Below are 19,791 nucleotides of genomic sequence, written 5' to 3'. Positions count from 1 at the left end.
CACGGCAGACGACAGTTGATATTTGTATGAATATCTTTTTATTCGGCTTTTCAGCTTGCTTGCTTGCTTCCTTTCATCCATCCATCACTCACTCACTCACTCACACATGCATTGTGGTTGGGGAGAGAACTCTCTTTCTCTACTCTCTCGCTGTCCGCTGCATCAGTCTGCAAAATAAACGGGAGAGAGAAGTCAGGGGAGTTTAAAAGTGGCCCCACACACAGTGCAGCTTTTACCTCCGAGAAGGCCTGTTGGCACTGCTCCGTCCACTGGACTGGATCTGGAGCCCCCTTTTTAGTGAGATCGGTTAGCGGGCTGGTGACGTCCGAATAATTAGGTAGAAACCTATGGTAATAGCCAGCCAGCCCCAAGAACCGTCTCACCCCTTTTTTGGTCTTGGGCCTCAGGCAGGCTGCAATTGCTGCGGTCTTGTTAATTTGGGGACACACCTGCCCATGGCCCAAGTGGAACCCCAGATACCATACTTCCACCCGCCCAATCGCACACTTTTTTTTGGGGGGGGGGGGGGGTTAGCTGTGAGGCCTGCTCACCTCAGCGACTTTAGGACAGCCCTCAGGCGTTCCAAGTGCCACGGCCAATCATTACTGTAGATTACGATGTCGTCTAGATAGGCGGCCGCGTAGGCAGCGTGAGGGTGGAGGACCCTGTCCATAAGCCGCTGGAACGTAGTGGGCGCCCCAAACAACCCAAAAGGGAGCGTGACAAATTGGTGTAATCCAAACGGTGTGGAAAAGGCTGTTTTTTCTCAGGATAGAGGAGTCAAGGGGATCTGCCAATATCCCTTTGTTAGATCCAGTGTCGAATAAAAGCGAGCAGCGCCTAACCGATCAAGCAACTTTGGGTATGCATTGAAGCATTGGGTATGCGCCAAATTTAGACACCGCGTTGACCTTTCTATAGTCCACACAGAACCAGACCGACCCATCGGTCTTGGGAACCAGGACCACTGGGCTGCTCCAGTCACTGTGGAATTCCTCGACTATGCCCATTTTGAGCACGGCCTTGAGTTCATCCCGAACCACCTTTTTCTTGTGTTCGGGCAAGCAGTAAGGGCAGCTACGCACTACCACCCCCAGGGTCATTTCGATGTGGTGTTCTATAAGGTGGGTATGACCAGGAAGGGGCGAGAACACGTCGGAAAATTCCTTCTGCAACTTGGCTACTTCCGTGAGTTGGGCCAGTGAGAGGTGGTCTCCACAAGAGACCAGAGTGGTCCAAGATGTTATCTTTTTTACCTCCGGTCCCAGCTCCGCCTTCTCTGGGACGACCGACGCCAACTCCACAGGGACCCCCCTCATTCCAGCATTTTAAAAGGTTGAGGTGGTAGATTTGCAGTGCCCCACCCCTATCCGTTCACTTCACCTCATAGTCGATGTCCCTGACTCGCCATTTGACCTCAAAGGGCCCTTGCCACTTGGTGACTAATTTAGAACTCAATGTGGGCAATAATATGAGCACTTTGTCTCCCGGCGTGAACTCTCTAACAGCCGGCTTTGACGTTCTTGTGCCTGCTGTAAATTCTCCTGGGTTAGGTGCATGAGGGTATGGAGTTTTGCACGCAGGTCAAGAACATACTGGATTTCATTTTTACTTGGTGAAGGTCCCTCCTCCCAACTTTCCTGTAGCACGTCCAGAATGCCACGCGGCTTACACCTATATAATAATTTGAAGGGAGAAAACCCCGTGGAGACTTGCGGGACCTCTCGTACTGCGAACAACAGGGGCTCGAGCCACTTATCCCAATTACGCGCATCTTCACTTACAAATTTACGGATTGTTTTTGAGTGTCTGGTTAAATCGCTCTACTAAGCCATCCGTTTGTGGGTGATAAACACTGGTGCGGATAGACTTAATCCCCAGTAACCCATACAGCTCGCGCAGTGTGCGTGACACAAACGAAGTGCCTTGGTCTGTCAGGATTTCTTTTGGAATCCTGACCCGGGAGATAAAGCGGAAGAGTGCTTCCGCAATACTGCGTGCTGAGATATTGCGGAGAGGCACTGCTTCTGGATATCGCGTTGCGTAGTCCACTAGAACTAAAATAAAGCGATATCCCTGTGCTGACCGATCTAATGGCCCGACGAGATCCATCCCAATTCGCTCAAACGGGGTCTCGATTAGAGGAAGAGGGTGCAAAGGCGCTTTTGGAGTGGCCGTGGGATTTACTAATTGGCATTCACGGCATGCTGCACACCACCAACGGACATCCCCGCGAATCCATGGCCAATAGAACCGGGCCACTATTCGGGCTAGTGTTTTATCTTGCCCCAAGTGTCCAGCCATGGGATTAAAGTGAGCTGCATGGAACACGAGTTCCCTTCGGCTCTTTGGGATTAACAACTGGGTTATTTGTTCCTTGGTTTGAGTGTCCTGTGTCACTCGGTACAGTTTATCTTTAATAATGGCAAAATAGGGGAAGATCGGTGCTGTGCTTGGCTGAAGAGTTTGACCATCAATTACTCTCACTTGGTCAAACGCATGCCACAGAGTCTCGTCTCGCGACTGCTCTAATGGGAAATCCCCAAGGGAATCCCAGAGAGAGGGAGGAGGAGCGGGCTGCCCCTCACTCTATCGCGGTGTTGATGTAGACGGCTCTGCAGCAGCTTCTCCAGTTAACGCCACACCGGGACCTTCCCGTGACCTACTAGTGCAGGACCCACTGCGTGTTATTCCATTAGGTTTTTAAATCCCGGCCAATCAGTCCCCAAAATCAACGAGTGGGTGAGACGGGGACTAACCGCCACTTTTATTCTATGCATTTGGCCCTGGAATAGAATTTGGACAGACACTCGAGGGTAATGGTGAACATCCCTGTGCACACACAACACATTTTCACTGCTTGTGCTCCCCCCAATGCCTCACCTTGCACCAGGCGTTGGTGAATTGAGGTCTGATTATAACTGGAATCCACCAAAGCGTGATATGCAGCCCCTTGAATACTCGCTGATATGCGATACGTTCCGGCCCGATCGGGGGCGGTTTCTGGCGCGTCGGGGATCCGGATTACAGCACCTACCTCCCTTGCAGAGCTCTGACCTTGGAGATGCTCAGATTCCCGCCGTCCCTCTGCACTGGTGTTATGGGTGTCACTCACCTGAGGGGGAGACAACACAGAGACAGGAGAGGGGGAGGACACCACGGGTGCAATGGGCTGGCTGGGGAGGGGCCAGCTGCTGCCTCCGTGGCAGGGGAATGGGGAAGGGGGCAAGAGACGGGGAGAAAAGAGAGAAAGAAGAGAAGCGAGGGGAGACGCCTCATCTGCTTGCTGTCGGAGCCACCTCCAGATGGTCCTCCGCCAGCTCCATGGCTTGCTCCAGCGACGCCGGGGGATGACACTGGACCCATTCCGCCGTTCCTTCCAGAAGTTGAAAGACAAACTGCTCCAGTGCCACCAGCTTGATCTCGTCGGCGTTGCGGTTTTCCGCCCTCAGCCACCACCGGCAGGCATCCCGGAGTTGCTGGCCAAATGCAAACGGCCGGCCGACTTCCTCCAATGCCAGCGTCCGGAAGTGCTGGCGATGTTGCTCCGGGGAGCGGCCGAGCCATCCTGCTGCGGCTTTTGTTAGGTCAGCGTAGACCAGCCGGCTGTCAGCAGGGAGCTGCTGTGCTGCAAACTGTGCCTCGCCAGTCAGGAGTGGGAGAAGGCGCGCCGCGCGCTGCTCCTGTGGCCACCCCCACTCCTCGGCTGCTTGCTCGAAGAGAGTGAGGAACGCTTCCGGATCGTCCTGCGGTCCCATCTTTGTGAGGTTGGCGGCAGCGGTGGTCGACGCCCCTGCTGATGCGAGCTGGTGCCGGAACGCCTGGCGATCTTCCTGCTGGGCCAGCATCAAGGCTTCGAAGCGTTGCTCCTGCTCCTTTCGGAGGGTGATCAGCGCTTGATGCTGGTTCTGCTGGGCGGTAGCGAGGGCAAGGATGAGCTCTTCGAATGGGGAGGACTCCATGGGGTGGTTCTCTTCTGTGCTCCCGGGTTTCGGCACCACTGTAAAACTTCCTGATGTGGGTGGAGCACGGAAGCACTGCAGGCAAGAGTTGATATTTGTACGAATATCTTTTTATTCGGCTTTTCAGCTTGCTTGCTTCCATCCATCCATCCATCCTTACTCTCTCTCACACACACACACACACACACACACACATGCATTGTGGTTGGGGAGAGAGCTCTCTTTCTCTGCTCTCTCTCTCCTTTTATGCTCCGCCCCTGTAACAAACAGACACACGCACGTATTAATTGACAGCAGGTGGAATGACTTAGCCACTTACCTTCCCCAACTCCGCCCTCCATTCACAGACTGCTGCTTGGCCATGCCCCCGCTGCCACAATAATATTGATTTGTTTCATGTTTTCAGGGCTTGTCTTGTTCTTCTGTTGCAGAAATAAATTTTTTTTTTTAAATAATTAAAAAAAAAGTACTTTTGTCTAAATAACTAAATTATATCCCTAGAAAACATATCTTTATTGCCTTGAACCGTGTACTTGAAAACTTGCCGAAATACAGCAAAATATTTGGGCAAAAGGAAATTCAAGGGGGGGCAAAAAATTTGAGGCTATTTGCCCTGCAGGGTAAAAGGTGTCAAAAGTTAATGTTGAGGCCTGCTGGGGGGAAAATATCACTGAACTAATGTCACACTATCTGAACTTCCACAACCATGCATCTCCATCCCTCTGTACACTTGGAGATCTTTCAGCAGTTAATCTTTCAAAGCACAATCTGAAATCATTGTAGGTTGCGCTGACCATTTACCAATTAAACTATCCTCACACAATGGGCAAACCAACTGAAAGAATATGCATCAATGGAAAAATTATCTGCTTCAATCAAAAACTCAACAATCTTTGAAGAAACTTAAACATTTCTTAAACCTCATTAGTTTAATGGAAAAAAAAGTGAGCCTCTCCCATAGATGGTGCACACACAAATGTACAAGGTGTCCAAAAAGTCAAAAACCAGTGTGAATATATTGAGCAAATAAGCTGATCTGTATATGCTGAGCAAAATATCTCCAACATGATACAGTGGCTGAAAAATGTGCAGGGCATAAGCGTGAACTTTGAGCATATGTTGTAAGTAGAAATACAAAATTAGGTGTATGTAGTTTTATTCTCATTGGTTTCTGACTTTTCAGACACCCTACGTATATTTAAGTTCCACGAAATCACATCGTACATGAACTGATGGCCAATGGGGCGCATAGTGCTGAGTTGGCTATAAGCCATATATGACTAGATTGAGCGAAATAACGGTTATGTTCACAGTCACTGGATTTTGAGAAACGGAGCATTTTTATTTTTTGCAAATTCGGTAAATAAAAACTTAATATAAAACGTCCAACGAAGTCATTTCCACTTAGAATGTAAACAAATCGACGAAATGACGGTAGCAATTTGTGAAAAATGCTATAATAATTCTTGGGGGAAAAAAGAAAATGTTCTTATCAAATACTTTTGTTCCATATTTTGTTGCTTTTTTTGTGTGTATTTTTTTTGGGGGGGGGGTTGTTTCTGAGTAGTTTTTATTTTGTCCTCGGTTGGTTCAGCCATTTTGTTTTTCTCTACTCACGGTGTGTGAGCTGATATCCTAATAGTAGAGTAGCCAATCAGAGCACACGATTGCTCATATCCAGTGAATGTGGATAGAAGAAATTCATATAACCTCATAGCCTCAAACATACAGTGGATAAAAAGTCTACACACCCTGTTAAAATGATAGGTTTTTCTGATGTAAAAAAAAAAACGAGACCACGATAAATTATTTCAAAACTTTTTCCACCTTTAATGTGTCCTATAACCTGTACAATTCAATTGAAAAACAAACAAATCTGTTGGGGGGAAAACAAAAAAAATGTACAATAAGCTGGTTGCATAAGTGTGCACACCCTTAAATACTTTGTTGAAACACCTTTTGATTTAATTACAGCATTCAGTCTTTTTGGGTACACACCTGCCATTGATTAAAGTGACTCTGATTAACCCCAAATAATTTCAGACATTTACTCAGTTCCATTCTCCAGCAAAAGCCATGGTTTGCAGGGAGCTTAGAAAGCATCAAAGGGATCTCATTGTTGAAAGGTATCAGTCAGGAGAAGGGTACAACATAATTTCCATGGCATTAGATATACCATGGAGCATAGTGAAGACAGTCATCAAGAAGTGGAGAAAATATGGGACAACCGTGACATTATTGAGAACTGGACATCCCTCCAAAATTGATGAAAAGACCAAACAAAAACTGGTCAGGGAGGCTGCCAAGAGGCCTACAGCAACACTGAAGGAGCTTCAGGAATTTCTGGCAAGTACTGGTTGCGTACTACATGTGACGACAATCTCCTGTATTCTCCGTATGTCTGGACTATAAGGTAGGGTCAAAGAAAAACATCCAAGCCTGGCTAAATTTTGCAAAAAAAAAAATCAACTCTCTCCTAAAAGCATGTGGGAAAATGTGTTATGATCTGATGAAACCAAGGTTGAACTTTTTGGCCACAGCCCAAATGAGGATGGGTTCCCTTTTGAGTCTGGTTCCTCTTGAGGTTTCTTCATGTCATCAGAGGGAGTTTTTCCTTGCCACTGTCACCACAGGCTTGCTCATTGGGGATAGATTAGGGATAAAATTAGCTCATGTTTTAAGTCATTGAAATTCTGTAAAGCTGCTATGCGACAATGTTGTTTGTTAAAAGCACTATACAAGTAAACTTGACTTGAATTCCAAAAGGTATGTTTGGTGCAAAAACAACACTGCACATCACCAGAAGAACACCATACCCATGGTGAAGCATGGTGGTGGCAGCATCATGTTTTGGGGTTGTTTTGCTTCAGCTGGGACAGGGGCTTTAGTCAAGGTGGAGGGAATTATGAACAGTTCTAAGTACCAGTCAATTTTGGCCCAAAACCTTCAGGTGTCTGCTAGAAAGATGAAGAGGAATTTCATCTTTCAGCATGACAGTGACCCCAAAAAAGTTTTGGAATGGTCCAGCCAGAGCCCAGACCTAAATCCAGTTGAAAATCTGTGGGGTGACCGGAAGAGGGCTGTGCACAAGAGATGCTCTTGCAATCTGATAGATTTGGAGTGCTTTTGCAAGGAAGAGTGGGCAAATATTGCCAAGTTAAGATGTGGCAGGCTGATAGACTCCTACCCAAAAAGACTGAATGCTTTAATTAAATCAAAAGGTGCTTCAACAAAGTATTAGTTTAAGGGTGTGCTCACTTATGCAACCAGCTTATTGTACATTTCTTATTAAAAACGTGCATGAAGAATGAACAAAGCCCAAGGGAGATGACCTCACAATCATCATTGAACCAAGGCCAATCGAAGGGAGATGATGTCTTTTGGAGTGCTGTGTGATTGGAACTGCGATTTGGCCGATTTTTGGAATAACCTTTACGTTTGTGCGCTTGTTTAGGTAAGTATGATTTCACAAGAATATACATCAGTGGTGAAGTGAGCTCTGTATGAGTCACATTTCATTTTATTCACCTGGAACTAGTCACTTGAATGCGACTGCCACTTTGAAAGACTATTTTTGGATGGACGGTTGTGTGTTAATTAGACCTTCGTCTCTTTGGTAGGTCATGTCAAAGGCCGGTGACTCCAGTGAGAGCACATCTGAGCCAAAAGGTCAGCCGGAGAGCGGCCTTACACAGTCGACATTACTCGAGCAGAGTTCGGTGAATTGAGCGATTTTCAGAAGGTCTTGAACGGCTAAACCAGAGTTTTGCTAGCTTCAGTGGACATCAGCAACTAGAATATGATGATCCACATCAGCAAGTCGATTACTTCAGAGAAAGTGATGGAGAGACTTCTTTGATAGATATTCAACAAGATTTTGATGATATTGTCAATCCTGTTAATAATGACTCAACCAAAACACCTCAGGACAGGCGTAAGGACAATGAATGTGATGTTGTGAATTATGATAGTTAGCTTGACCTTAATATTGATATTAAGGGACCTAAGATCAATGAAAATGTGGCTGGTGTGGTTTAATAAATTGTTTACAAAGAATCCGTTAAGAACAAAGTAAAGTCACAATGAAACGTCATAACACACCAGAGGATGTCAATCTGTGCCTGCCTAAGTGTAAACAAAGTATTTGGAATGAGATTCCAGGTAAAACCCGGATAAATGACATCAAGTTCCAGTCAATTCAAGCTCATCTGTGAACCGTCAACTAGAGGTGGCTGAGGCACTGCTAAAGCCCAAAGCGGGGAAAGACGTGATCACTAGATATGTAGATGGTATAACCTTGGCCATGGCAACTAACTATGAGTTGAACCAAAGACGAAGGGATGCGATGAGGCCTCAGTTTGAGTGAGTTTGCAAAAGGCCTGTGCCACTCCACAAATCCTGCAGATGAATTTCGGTTTGGAGGAGATCCTTCCAAATGGATAAGGGAAATAACAGAGCTGAATAAGAATAAAGTGTGCAAAAATCAGTCATTAGGGTCCCGAAGAAGAGGACAAAGATTCTCCCTATATTCACTGAGAGCATTCCGAGGTAGTTCCTTAAGGGGCAGAGGCTTTCGTGGCCGTGGCATCCCATGGGGCTCTGGTCCCTCTGGTTATCAACAGCAGTAGTTTTTTTCAGAATGTGCCCCAGCCAGACAAGAAGTCAGGCTCAAAGTCTACCCTCAATTGGTATGTAAATAAATCTGAACAGATCAGAATAATTAGTAACCAGCCTTTTTTCAAGGCTGGAAACACCAGGACTTGTATTTCTAAATGGCGAAAGATCTCGTCAGATCCTGAAATTTTAGATTATGTATAACATTGTCACATAGAATTTATAGATAATCCCTGTAAATATAGCAATTATGGGCAGAGAAATTTCAATCGCCAGCAACGAGAAGTCATTAGATACTGAAGCTGGAAAATTTATTGCAGCTCAGTGCCATAGGTCAGTCAGTGCACGAAGTCGAGGAATGTTTATCTTCTATTTTTGTGGTTCCCAAACCAGATGGTTCTCGCAGGCTAATTTTCAATTTCAATAATTGTAATGAAGCTGTCCTTTTCAGACACTTTTAAAATGGATGCTCAAAGTACAGTTATTAGTTTGATCAGACTGTGTGCATATCTGGCCTCCCTAGATCTTAAGCATGTTTATTACACCATTCCCGTTGCTGTAGAGCATAGAAAGTTTTAAAAAAAAAAACTGGGGGCGGGGGAGGACAACTGTGAGTTTAAAGCCTTACCTATGGGTTTGTCCAGTTCACCTAGAATTTTTACTAAGGTCATGAAACCAGTCTTGGTTATGCTTAGACAGAAGGGATACATGAATGCTGGCTATATAGACTATTTCTATTTGCAAGGGGCTGATTTTCTTGAAGCCTGCAGCAATGTAAGGGAGACGGTAGAGTTATTTCTAAAGTTAGGGTTTACTATCCACCCAGACAAATGTGTTCATGCCTACACAGGAGATTGCATTTTTAGGCTTTATTTTAAACACAAAGTCGATGACCGTGAAATTATCTGATAAGAAGAAAGAAAAGTTGAAGTCGCTTTGCATGCAGGCTTTAGATGAGGATATTTTCTCAATTTGTTTCATAGCTCAGGTTACTGGGAAAATCATATCTTCTCTGCCTGGAGTTGAATTTGGCAAGCTGCCTTATCGGAATCTAGAACGCGACAAGATTAGGGCATTGGCTACAAATAAGGATGATTATGATGGACAGGTATGTCTGTCTGTTTCAGCTAAAAATGAGCTGCATTGGTGGGTTGGCAATGTTCAACGGGCCTATCGGAGAATTAATCATGCCCCAATTACTTATGTTTTTCAGACTGATGCCAGTGACAATGGCTGGGGCATCACATGTACAACCGATGGCTCATTGATGTCTCAGGGTCTATGGACTTGAGAGCAAGGTGCTCTGCATATTAATGTAAGAGAACTGTATGTAGTGTTTTTGTCTGACTTTTTTTTTTTGTTTGTTTGTTTTTTTTTGCTCTAAGCTGTTTGTCATCTTAAATTTGAATTGGATAATATGACAGCTGTAGCTTACATCAACCAGATGGGGGGGGGTAGTAAGTCTACAGCATGTGACACGGTGGCCAGAAAGATTTGGAACTGGTGTATACCCAGAAATATATGGCTAAGCGCGGCTTATATACCAGGCTGCACCAATGTGGTGGCTGACTTGTTGTCGAAGTTGCTATTCTGATCATGAGTGGCAACTGAATCCAGTGTTGTTTCAGAAACTAAGTGATGTCTATCCTGCGTTTAGCATTTGTCTTTTTGCGACCATGCTCAATGTGCAGTTGTGAAGGTATGCATCATGGAGACCAGACCCCCATGCTGCTTTTATTGATGCATTTAGTGTGTCATGGAAGGGTGAATATTTCTATGCCTTCCTTTCTTTTAGCTTTATTCACAGATGCTTGAACAAAATAGAGGCTGAGCAAGCAGAGGGGCTTTTGGTGGTGCCAGCCTGGGCTATGCAGACGTGGTACCTTTTGAGTCTTACAGATGTTAGCGCAAGAGCCCAAATTCATGATGTGGACTGCAGAAATGGAGCTTGTGGTCCATCCATCAGACCACAAGACTTGCAGCATGAAGGGGAAATCAAGATTGATGTCATGTCCTTTATCAGGGGACACTATGAAGAGCGCGGCCTTTTGGTGCACATTACAGGTGCACTGCTCGACTCGTGGAGACCAGCTACTCAAAAGCAGTATGCAGTCCATCTCAAAAAATGGGTTCTATTCTGTTGTGAAAGGCAAATTGTGACCTATTCCCCTAATTTGACAAATGTTAGAATTCTTATATACGCAGATGCATTTATCATATTCGGCTCTAAACACTACCAGATCTGTGTTATGTGTTCTTTCAGTAGACAATGTCCCAGTGAGGCAGCATCCATTAGTTTGTCATTTTGTGAAAGGTACCTTATGAGAGAAAGACACCGTCCAGGAAGCACTCTGATATTTGGGACGTGCAGCAGGTCCTTGATTTTATTTATTTATTTTTATTTTTTTAAGACCGTGAGTCCAAACAGATCATTGTCTCTTAAAGAACTTGCCTTAAAACTATCTATACTATTGGCTTTTATCAGTATGCAAAGGAAACAAACTTTGCTACAGCTGAATATTAACAAGGAATATTTGAAGAATTCTGGTGATGAATTTGTGTTTATCTTCAGTAAACATGTAAAACAAAGCAGACCTAGTTATCCAATAACTCCTGTGATTATTACTAGGTACACTTTGGATACTGACATATGTCCTTGTGTTTGTTTAGAGGACTATATAGAGCGAACAAAGTCTTTATGGCATGATGATGGGCTTTTGATCTCTACCATAAAGCCTCATAAGGCAGTCAGGCCCCAAACATTAGCTTGATGGATCAGAACTGTCCTGCAGTTGGCTGGTGTGGACGTTGAGCTCTTTAAGGTGGGGTTTACATTAGACCGTATCAGCAGATAATCAGATTAACGTTTTTAAAACGATTAGTGTGCACACAGCAACACCAATACACGATTTGCGTGCACACAGCAACACCAGTACACGGATACGCTCGGCTCTGCAGGCATCCTGCGCTCCAAATCACTCCGCCCTGAACAGCGAGTGCCCTCTGGAGGGTGCGCACTCCGGCCCTGCGCAGCTCACAGAGCGCGCGAGTGAAGTGCACAAGCAATGATTTGGGACTGAGCCGCTGTGTGTGAGATCCCAGCGCATATCACTTACCACTTGCAAGTGGAAGGATGGCAAGCCTAAAGACAATCATAACTACACAATGGGCAGTATTTGCATCAGTATTTTCATACTTTTATACTCTTTAATGAAAGGTGATACAAGGCGGAAGTCCACGCCGTTTTTCAGCAGTCGCGTCACATGACCAACGCCAGCGAATCAGGAAGGTGGATGTCACAGTGACGTTGTCCAATGACGACGTCAGCTAGAGCTCAGCACAGCGTATCCGCGTATTCTCAATGTTTACACAGCACCGGACCTGACACGATCTGGATTGAATACGTGGACCCTGGCGGATTCCCGTTTCCCGGCGTTTCCAGGCGTTTTAATGTAAACGGACAGTGCATCCGCGAAGAAAACGAGACAGATACGGTCTAATGTAAACTTGGCCTAAGCCCCACTCTACAAGGCATGCAGCATCAACTGCTGCTTATCAAGCTTCTTTTCCTTTAGATTAAATTCTTCAAAGGGCAGGTTGGAGTAATGGTAATGGCTTTTAAATGATTCTATTACAAACGTGATGAATTCGTTTTAGTAGGCAGGGTTTTTTTATTTATTTATTTTTTAAATATATGGATGTTGAACTTTTGTATTTAAGTAATTACCAATTCCGGAGTTATTTATACAAGACAAACTCTCGTCCAGTTAATTATGTAGTTTAAAAGTTAAGTGGAATAGTTTGGAGCCATGAATAAAATTGTAATTGTGAAGCATCAAGTTTTTTTTTTTTTTTTTTTCTTTTTTCGCTCATTTGTTGATTGTTTGGGATACTCGGTGTCCTCACATGCTTTGAAGACTTCATGTCAGTATGAAGGTTATGGTTTATATGAGAGAATTGTTTAGTTAAATGAGACTTACCTGCAAGTTGAAGTTTGACTTGAATTCGATCTCATAAAGAGTAGTAACCGAGGACTGACATGCCCACCCTCCCCCTCCATGTGTGGTCCTCGGTTACTAATGTTGCTATACCTTTATCAAATATGCCTGTTGCTGTGTTTGTCTACTATGAGTAGGATTTGAAGAAATGATTGATGTCATCTCCCGGTGGGCTTTGTTCATGTCAGTCCTCGTTTACTACTCTTTGAGAGAGAATTCAAGTCAAACTTCAACTTGCAGATAAGTCTTGTTTAACTAATGTATATAAATCTCTTCCCCTCCCACCACCAAAAAATAAATTTCAAAATCTTACATCCTGTTGCTTTAACCTAATAGTTGTCCCTAACTATAACCTCAGGCTTACCCACACATAGGCTGAGCCAAAGTATATTCAGCCCGTTTTTAATGCAACTACAATTGGATATCAAGAGTAATTGATGGGCCGTATGAAAATTTACACCTCGACAGTGTCTGTGCCTTTGTTTTTGTTTTTTTTAAATATTCTCTTTTAAAGTTTATCTCATTCTACCATCCTTAAATAATTTTAACTTCATTCTCTTTATTGTCCTCTGGCTTCTCTCAATTTTTTTTCCTTTCTTTCTCTCTTAGGGGAATGACTGAGGGCATCACGCTGTTAATTCTGGCAGTACAGACTGGTCTAATTGAGCTTCAGGTCATCCACCGAGCCTTCCTTCTCAGTATCATTCTCTTCATTGTGGTTGCTTCCATTTTGCAGTCCATGCTGGAGATTGCTGACCCCATAGTGCTGGCACTAGGGGCATCCAGAGATAAGTAAGTGATTTCTCATAAAACGCACAAACAGAAGTGGTATGCTTAAAGGAGATACGCAGAGCCTTTATTTTTAAATAAATTTGAGTGGATAGTGTCTCCATCCTTGACTCTTGTATGCTGCATGAATGGGAATAAAAAAAAATATATATTTTTGAGAGTTAAAATCAACCACAAAGTTGGCATTCGAGCTGCCCCACTGAGCTAGCCAGCCCTGAGTGCTTGACGTCACTGCAGGAACCGGTTTTAAGGCTGAGGCCTTTGATAGCTATAGACCAAAATTATATAAATAAAAATTTACAGTGAAAGTAAGAAATACCGTTACCAACTTGCTCAACTAAGACTGATTTGACTTCATTGATTGTGGGTTGACTCTCATTAAAACAGGATGGGTGTTATAACTTATGCAACGTACATGCATTCATTTTCACTGATTAAAACGTAAAAGGCTGATTTAAATAATCAGATAAACTGAGACAATCACATTCTGAAGCAAATTATATAATCTTATACCGGTAACTTAAACACACAATACAAGTTACATGCATTAATCTAAATGCAGGTAAACAACTTGTTGTTTTATATCCAAATGAGAGTCGGAGCTTACCCGTCTGTGTTCTCGCTTCTTGAAGGCTGACCTTGTGGCCGATTTGTTTTTGAAACGATCTGACTTTGTTGTTCGTTCAGTTCTCCGTTCATTCACTTCTTCCACGTAAGGGAGAGATGGCAGCAATATCCAGTTTAGAAATAAGATGGCTGCTCCGCTCATTCACTTTTCTTCATACTGTGTAGTCTGCCATTACTGCTGGGCTCAGGCAATTACTAAAACCCAGGACGGAACGGGATGTCACCGGTTTTAGTAACAACTGCAGGGAGGTCACTGCCCGAGCGATATGTTCCATCCCGGGTTTTAGCAACAACCCTCGGCTCACTCCGGGAGGACTGGTGCAACTGAACTCACTTTCCTTTTAAAAAAATTAATAAAATAAATACTTGTAGTTTTCTTTTTCTTTAATTATTGGTACTGCACCCTCTTTCAGTACAGGCTCATAGCCAACACTCCTCAACAGGTCAGAGGTCTCGTACGAGTTCTCAGTAAAATGTGCAGAGCATAGGTGCCCAATGTGCCCATGAACTTCTCACAAAACGCGTCCAAATCTTTGCAGTTTGAACATTCTTGGGCCATGAATGCAATGTAAATCCACCTTCTGTTGTGTTGCTGCACCCGCCAGCAACACATCTACGTGGCATGGCGATAAATTAGCTCAAAATGGAGGCTCGGAGTTGCAGTCAGCTGTGTTTTAGTATAGCGGAAATGGCGATGAGACCGATGGACTTCCTGCTGTGACGTTACGGCCGTCAAGGTCATTCACTCGGATCGCTACCTATATAAAATCACTTTAATCGTAAAAATTACTATATTAGATTTATTGTTAACGCTTAAAACTGTTCCTGTGCCATTCTTGAGGTCTCAAGGCATTTATAAACGAAAGTGAGGCCATGGTTCTGCATATATGCTTTAAGGTTTTTCACTGTAAGGCCAAAAGGTTGCAACAAATCATTTCCATGCTGGTGTAGGCTTATTGAGTGTGCAATTGTTGTCTGTGTAAAACTAAAGTAATAACATGAAGTAACACACATGTTCTGTGTAAATAATAAATGTGGCAGCTCTAAAGTATATTACAAGTTGTTGGAGTGCCATTGTATTGCAAAGATTGTCATACACCTGGGGATGAGAATAACACTTCACATTGCTAGAAATGGTAGTGTATATTAAGTTATATCGGTGGTATATTCTCTCTCTCTCTCTCTCTCTCATAACAGAGTTGCTTGAATTTAGCCCCCTTGACTCACATCAGCAAGTTTGCCAGGGTTTTTAATGGATCAGTGTCATTAAGTTTTAATTACGGTGCTTATTATAATGTTGACTATTTCAGTCAATTGACAATGAAAACATGACACATTCAGGCAATACTTATTTTTGCTGCACCAAAAATGTATCATATTGAGACATCACCATCAAGGCTTTCCCCAAAGCACAGATACATGGCACTCCGCCACGCTGTGCGACGTCAGTGCCGCGCTGTCACTTGCACACCAAAAAAAAAATCAATACCATAAATTGAACAATGCAGAGTACTTTCTGCACCTAAATATCTCCTCATCCCCTCTGAAAATGAGTAATAACTATAGAAATAGGAAGATATTGTAATATATAGGTCTAGATTATTCTGGTACTCAACCCAGAAGTGAAAATAAAGGGTTTCACTGCATGCAGTGACTGCCATTCGCAACCATACATAAAACCACGTTCTTGGCACTGGTCACTAGATAGCGCTGTTGTGTGATTTGATCTCGATTCTGTTCCTGGCATCCTGGAATTGGAAAATGAATAGGCGTGCTATGAAGTGTTTTCATTTTGAACCTAATTTTGTCTTTTTAAATTTTGTCCCTTGCATATTTGACAAGGTAAGAAAACAACAAATTTAATAATGCTGAATTGTGCCTAAGTCAGCCCTAGATGCCACCAGAATGCATCATTTGAAGTCTCTAATTTCAAAATTTTCCAGGGGAGCATGCCTCCAGACCCCCCTCGCAGCCTTCGGGGCCCTCAGGGCTGGGCCAGCCCTTCCAGGCTGTGCTACACATCAGTCACACCACTCTGATATTTTTTTTTTTTTATTCTGGGGAAAGCCTTAACCATATTTTATCCACATTCACTGGATATGAGCAAATGCACACTCTGTTTGGCTACTGTACTACTATGGTGTCAGTTCATATACCGTGAGTAGAGAAAAACAAAATGGTGGAGCGTGTTGCTGAAACAGAATACAAAATAAAAACTATACTTGAAAACAAAACCCCAAAAGATACCAAAAAAGCAACAAAATATGGAATAAAAGTATTTCATGGTAAGAACATTTTTCAAGAATTATTATTGCATTTTTCACACATTGCGACTGTCATTTTGCCGGTTTGTTTACATTGTAAATGGAAATTATTTTTGTCAGACGTTTTCTACAAAGTTTTTATTTATTGAACTTGGAAAAGATATAAATGCTGTTTCTCAAAATCCAGTGAAATGTGGATACAATAAAAATTATACTCAATCTCGTCGTATGTGGCTTATAGCCAGCTCAGCGCTACGCGACTCGTCAGCTCTCAGCTCATGTAAGACTTGATTTTGTGGAATAACTATTAATTGCATCATACCATATTTGAATCTTGTATATCGTTACACATATAGGGTGGATGAAAGCTAATATTCTCTGAAGGGTTTAATAAGACGTCATTGGAGTTTGAGTGTCAAAAAGTTGGGACTCATTCTGAATTTGATGCCTGCAGTACATCAAATTGGGCAGATTCTACCGTAACTGGATCCATTAACCACTTGCCCACAAAATAAGAAATTTTTCTTGTCCTTTTTTCAGTAAGGTAATATTTTCAAGATTGAAAATATGGTATTTGGTCTTCTAAAACAGCACGTCATTTAAAAATACACTGAGTATATCAATAAAAGATTTTTAAAGAATAAAGTTCTATTTCTTTGACATATCTGACAGACATAACTCCCATTTTAAAAATCACTTTCATTATCCCTGTTGCTATCGTCAGTGAATTTCTGTCAGATGACCTGACGATAGACTCAGCCATTATGGATCTTTGGTAGTTATCGTTTGGAAGCAGGCTTTATAATTTTTGGGTGTCAACAGATAGAGTTGCAATAGATTAACAGCGAAAAAACTATTTCATTCACAAGAGAAGCCCACAGTTATTTTTAAAAAATGCTATCGTCAGTCTGTCAGTCAAATGCACCTGACGATAGCAAAATTCAAGCCCTCACCACACACATGTTGACTGACGCAAAGAGGAAATTCTACTGCGCATGATTTTTGTGACAGCAGACATTTACTTCTGGGCAAGACTTGGAGTTCTGACAGCTAGATTTCATCAAATAAATCAAGGTAAGATTTTGTCAGCTATCCTGACGATAGAAATTTTGGACGATAGAAACATTGAGAATATATTTGTGCATTCATATTTAAATTTTTCTGGAGGAAAACTATCGTAAGTTGAGATAAATCAGAGCCACTTGCGACCCTTTCAGCCGACAGGCCATTTCAATGTGTTATTTCCCCGCGAAAGTGACACAGTCGTGTCTATCGTCACTGTTCTGACAATTATTGTTGATATTTCAATTTTGAAAAAAATTTTTATCTTTTTTATTTCAATATTTTATTTTATTATTTGGTTCTAGTGACGAGGTATTTAATATTACTAAATTTGTCAGATTAATGTAAGAAACAGTTTTGTTGCTATTGTCATCTAGAGTGTCTGCCAGAATATGATGGTAGACGTTAGTTTGTCTGTCAGATTTTGATGATAGAAACCGATGTGTTTCTATTGTCATTTAGCATGTCTGTCATGTCAGGCTTTTATTAATTAGTTACCAGGACTACTGTCCTAAAATTTACTGTGAATGTCCAAGACCCCAAATGCTACTAAAAAAACTTAATAGAATGATCAAAATAATCAATTCAGCAATTTAAGGAGTTGGGACTTAACTGGCCTCTGTTATGGTAGAATCTGCCATTCAGTTGCAACAAAAAACTGGGAAAGTTGTGGAATGCTCAAAAACGTGTTTGGAACATTCTACAGGTAAACAAGTTAATTGGTAACAGGTAAAAGGTGCATCCTCAAAAAGCTCAGTCATTCACCAACAAGGATGGGTCAAAGTTCACCATTTTGTAAAAAACTGTGGGCAAATATTCCAACAGTTTAAGAACAAGGTTTTTCAGTGTACAATTGCAACAAATTTAGGGATTTCACCATCAACAATCCATAATCTCAAAAGATTCAGAGAATCCAGAGAAATCTGCACCTAAGGGGCAATGTGGAAAATCAACACAGAGTACCTGGGATCTTCGAGCCCTCAGGCAGCACTACAGTAAAATCTGACAGGATTGTACTGTATAAAAGATAGTACATGGGCTTGGGAACACTTGAGAAAACTGTTGTAAGTAAACACAGTTCATCGCTGCAACTATAAATGCAATGCAAAAGCCATACATCAACAGCATCCAGAAATGCCACTGAATTCTCTGGGCCCAAGTTCATCTGAGATGGACTGAAGCAAAGGAGAAAAGTGTGCTGTGGTCTGACGACTCCATGTTTCAAATTGTTTTTGGAAATCATGGACATTATGCACCATCCAGATTGTTACCAGCACAAAGTTCAAAAGCCAGCATCTGTGATAGTATGGGGGCATGTTAGTGCCCATGGCATGCAGGGGTTTCATTAAAGCAGATACGCAGAACCTTTATTTTTAAATACATTTGAGTGGATAGTATCTCCATCCTTGACTCTTGTATGCTGCATAAATGGGAATAAAAAAATATATTTTTGGGAGTTAAAATCGACCGCAAAGTTGTCATTTGAGCTGCCCTGCTGAGCCAACCATACCTGAGTACATGTCACTGCGGTAACCGGTTTTAAGGCTGTGGCCTTTTACAGCTATAGACCAAAGTCATTGTGGCAGCAGGGGTGTGGTCAAGCGTCGGTCTGTGACCGGAGGGCGGAGTCAGGGAAGGTAAGTGGCAGAATCACTGCACCTGATGTCAGTTAACGTGTGTTTGTGTGTCTCCCCCAGTGACCGCGCCCTATATAAGGAGAGAGAGAGAGCAAAGGAAGAGAGCTCTCTCCCCAACCAGATGACCTGTGTGTGTGTGTGTGTGTGTGTGTGTGTACGTGCGTGTGTGGCTGGGAGAGTTTACTAAGTCACTGAAAAGCGCTAATAAAGAGGTTTTTTTTTTTTTTTTTTTTTAACTGAGTTCTGGCCTGCTGTCCTCCTGTGCTCCACCCACCCGTCCGAACTTCTACAGTGGTGCTGAAACCCGGGATTCGGAGCACAGAGAAGACAAGCCCCATGGAGTCCTCCCCCTTAGCGGACCTGGTCCACGCCCTCGCCACGGCCCAGCAGAGCCAGCACCAGGCGCTGGTCGCCCTCCGGAAGGAGCAGGGGCAAAGGTTCGAGGCCCTGGTGCTGGCGCAGCAGGAAGATCGTCAGGCATTCCGGCACCTCCTCGTATCGGTGGAGTCCACCACCTCCACCGCCGTGGGCTCTCCCCACCTCACCCTAACGAAGATGGGCCCGCACAATGACCCCGAGGCCTTCCTCGGGCTCTTTGAACAAGCAGCAGAGGCCTTGGGCTGGCTGGTGGAACAGAGCGCGACGTGCCTCCTCCCCCTGCTAACGGGCGAGGCACAGCTGGCTGCGCTACAGCTCCCCGCCGACAGCCGGCTGGTCTACGCAGACCTCCGCCGGGCTGTCCTCCAGCGTGTGGGGCGTACCCCAGAACAACATCAACAGCGCTTCCGCGCTCTGCACCTGGAGGAGGTCGGCCGGCCGTTCGCGTTTGGCCAGCAAC

The 19,791-nt window shown here is 43.5% G+C and overlaps 1 protein-coding gene across 10 annotated transcripts in view; it reads left to right on the top strand.

Annotated features, from left to right (window-relative positions):
* The window catches only part of rnf145a (ring finger protein 145a), a 222,266-nt gene that overhangs the window by 122,755 nt on the left and 79,720 nt on the right, over positions 1-19,791 (top strand). For all 10 annotated transcript variants that reach the window (XR_009655215.1, XR_009655214.1, XR_009655213.1 and 7 more), the window contains one exon: positions 13,184-13,366. Coding sequence is in view for 7 of the 10 variants with exons in the window: in XM_060927561.1 (XP_060783544.1) it covers positions 13,184-13,366 (183 nt within the window). In the remaining 3 variants the exon portion in view is untranslated. The remainder of the gene's footprint in view (positions 1-13,183; positions 13,367-19,791) is intronic.

The sequence above is a fragment of the Neoarius graeffei genome, chromosome 8, assembly GCF_027579695.1.
Source record: "Neoarius graeffei isolate fNeoGra1 chromosome 8, fNeoGra1.pri, whole genome shotgun sequence".
In the NCBI taxonomy this organism is placed as follows: Eukaryota; Metazoa; Chordata; class Actinopteri; order Siluriformes; family Ariidae; genus Neoarius; species Neoarius graeffei.
This window is presented reverse-complemented; position numbering and strand designations above follow the sequence as displayed.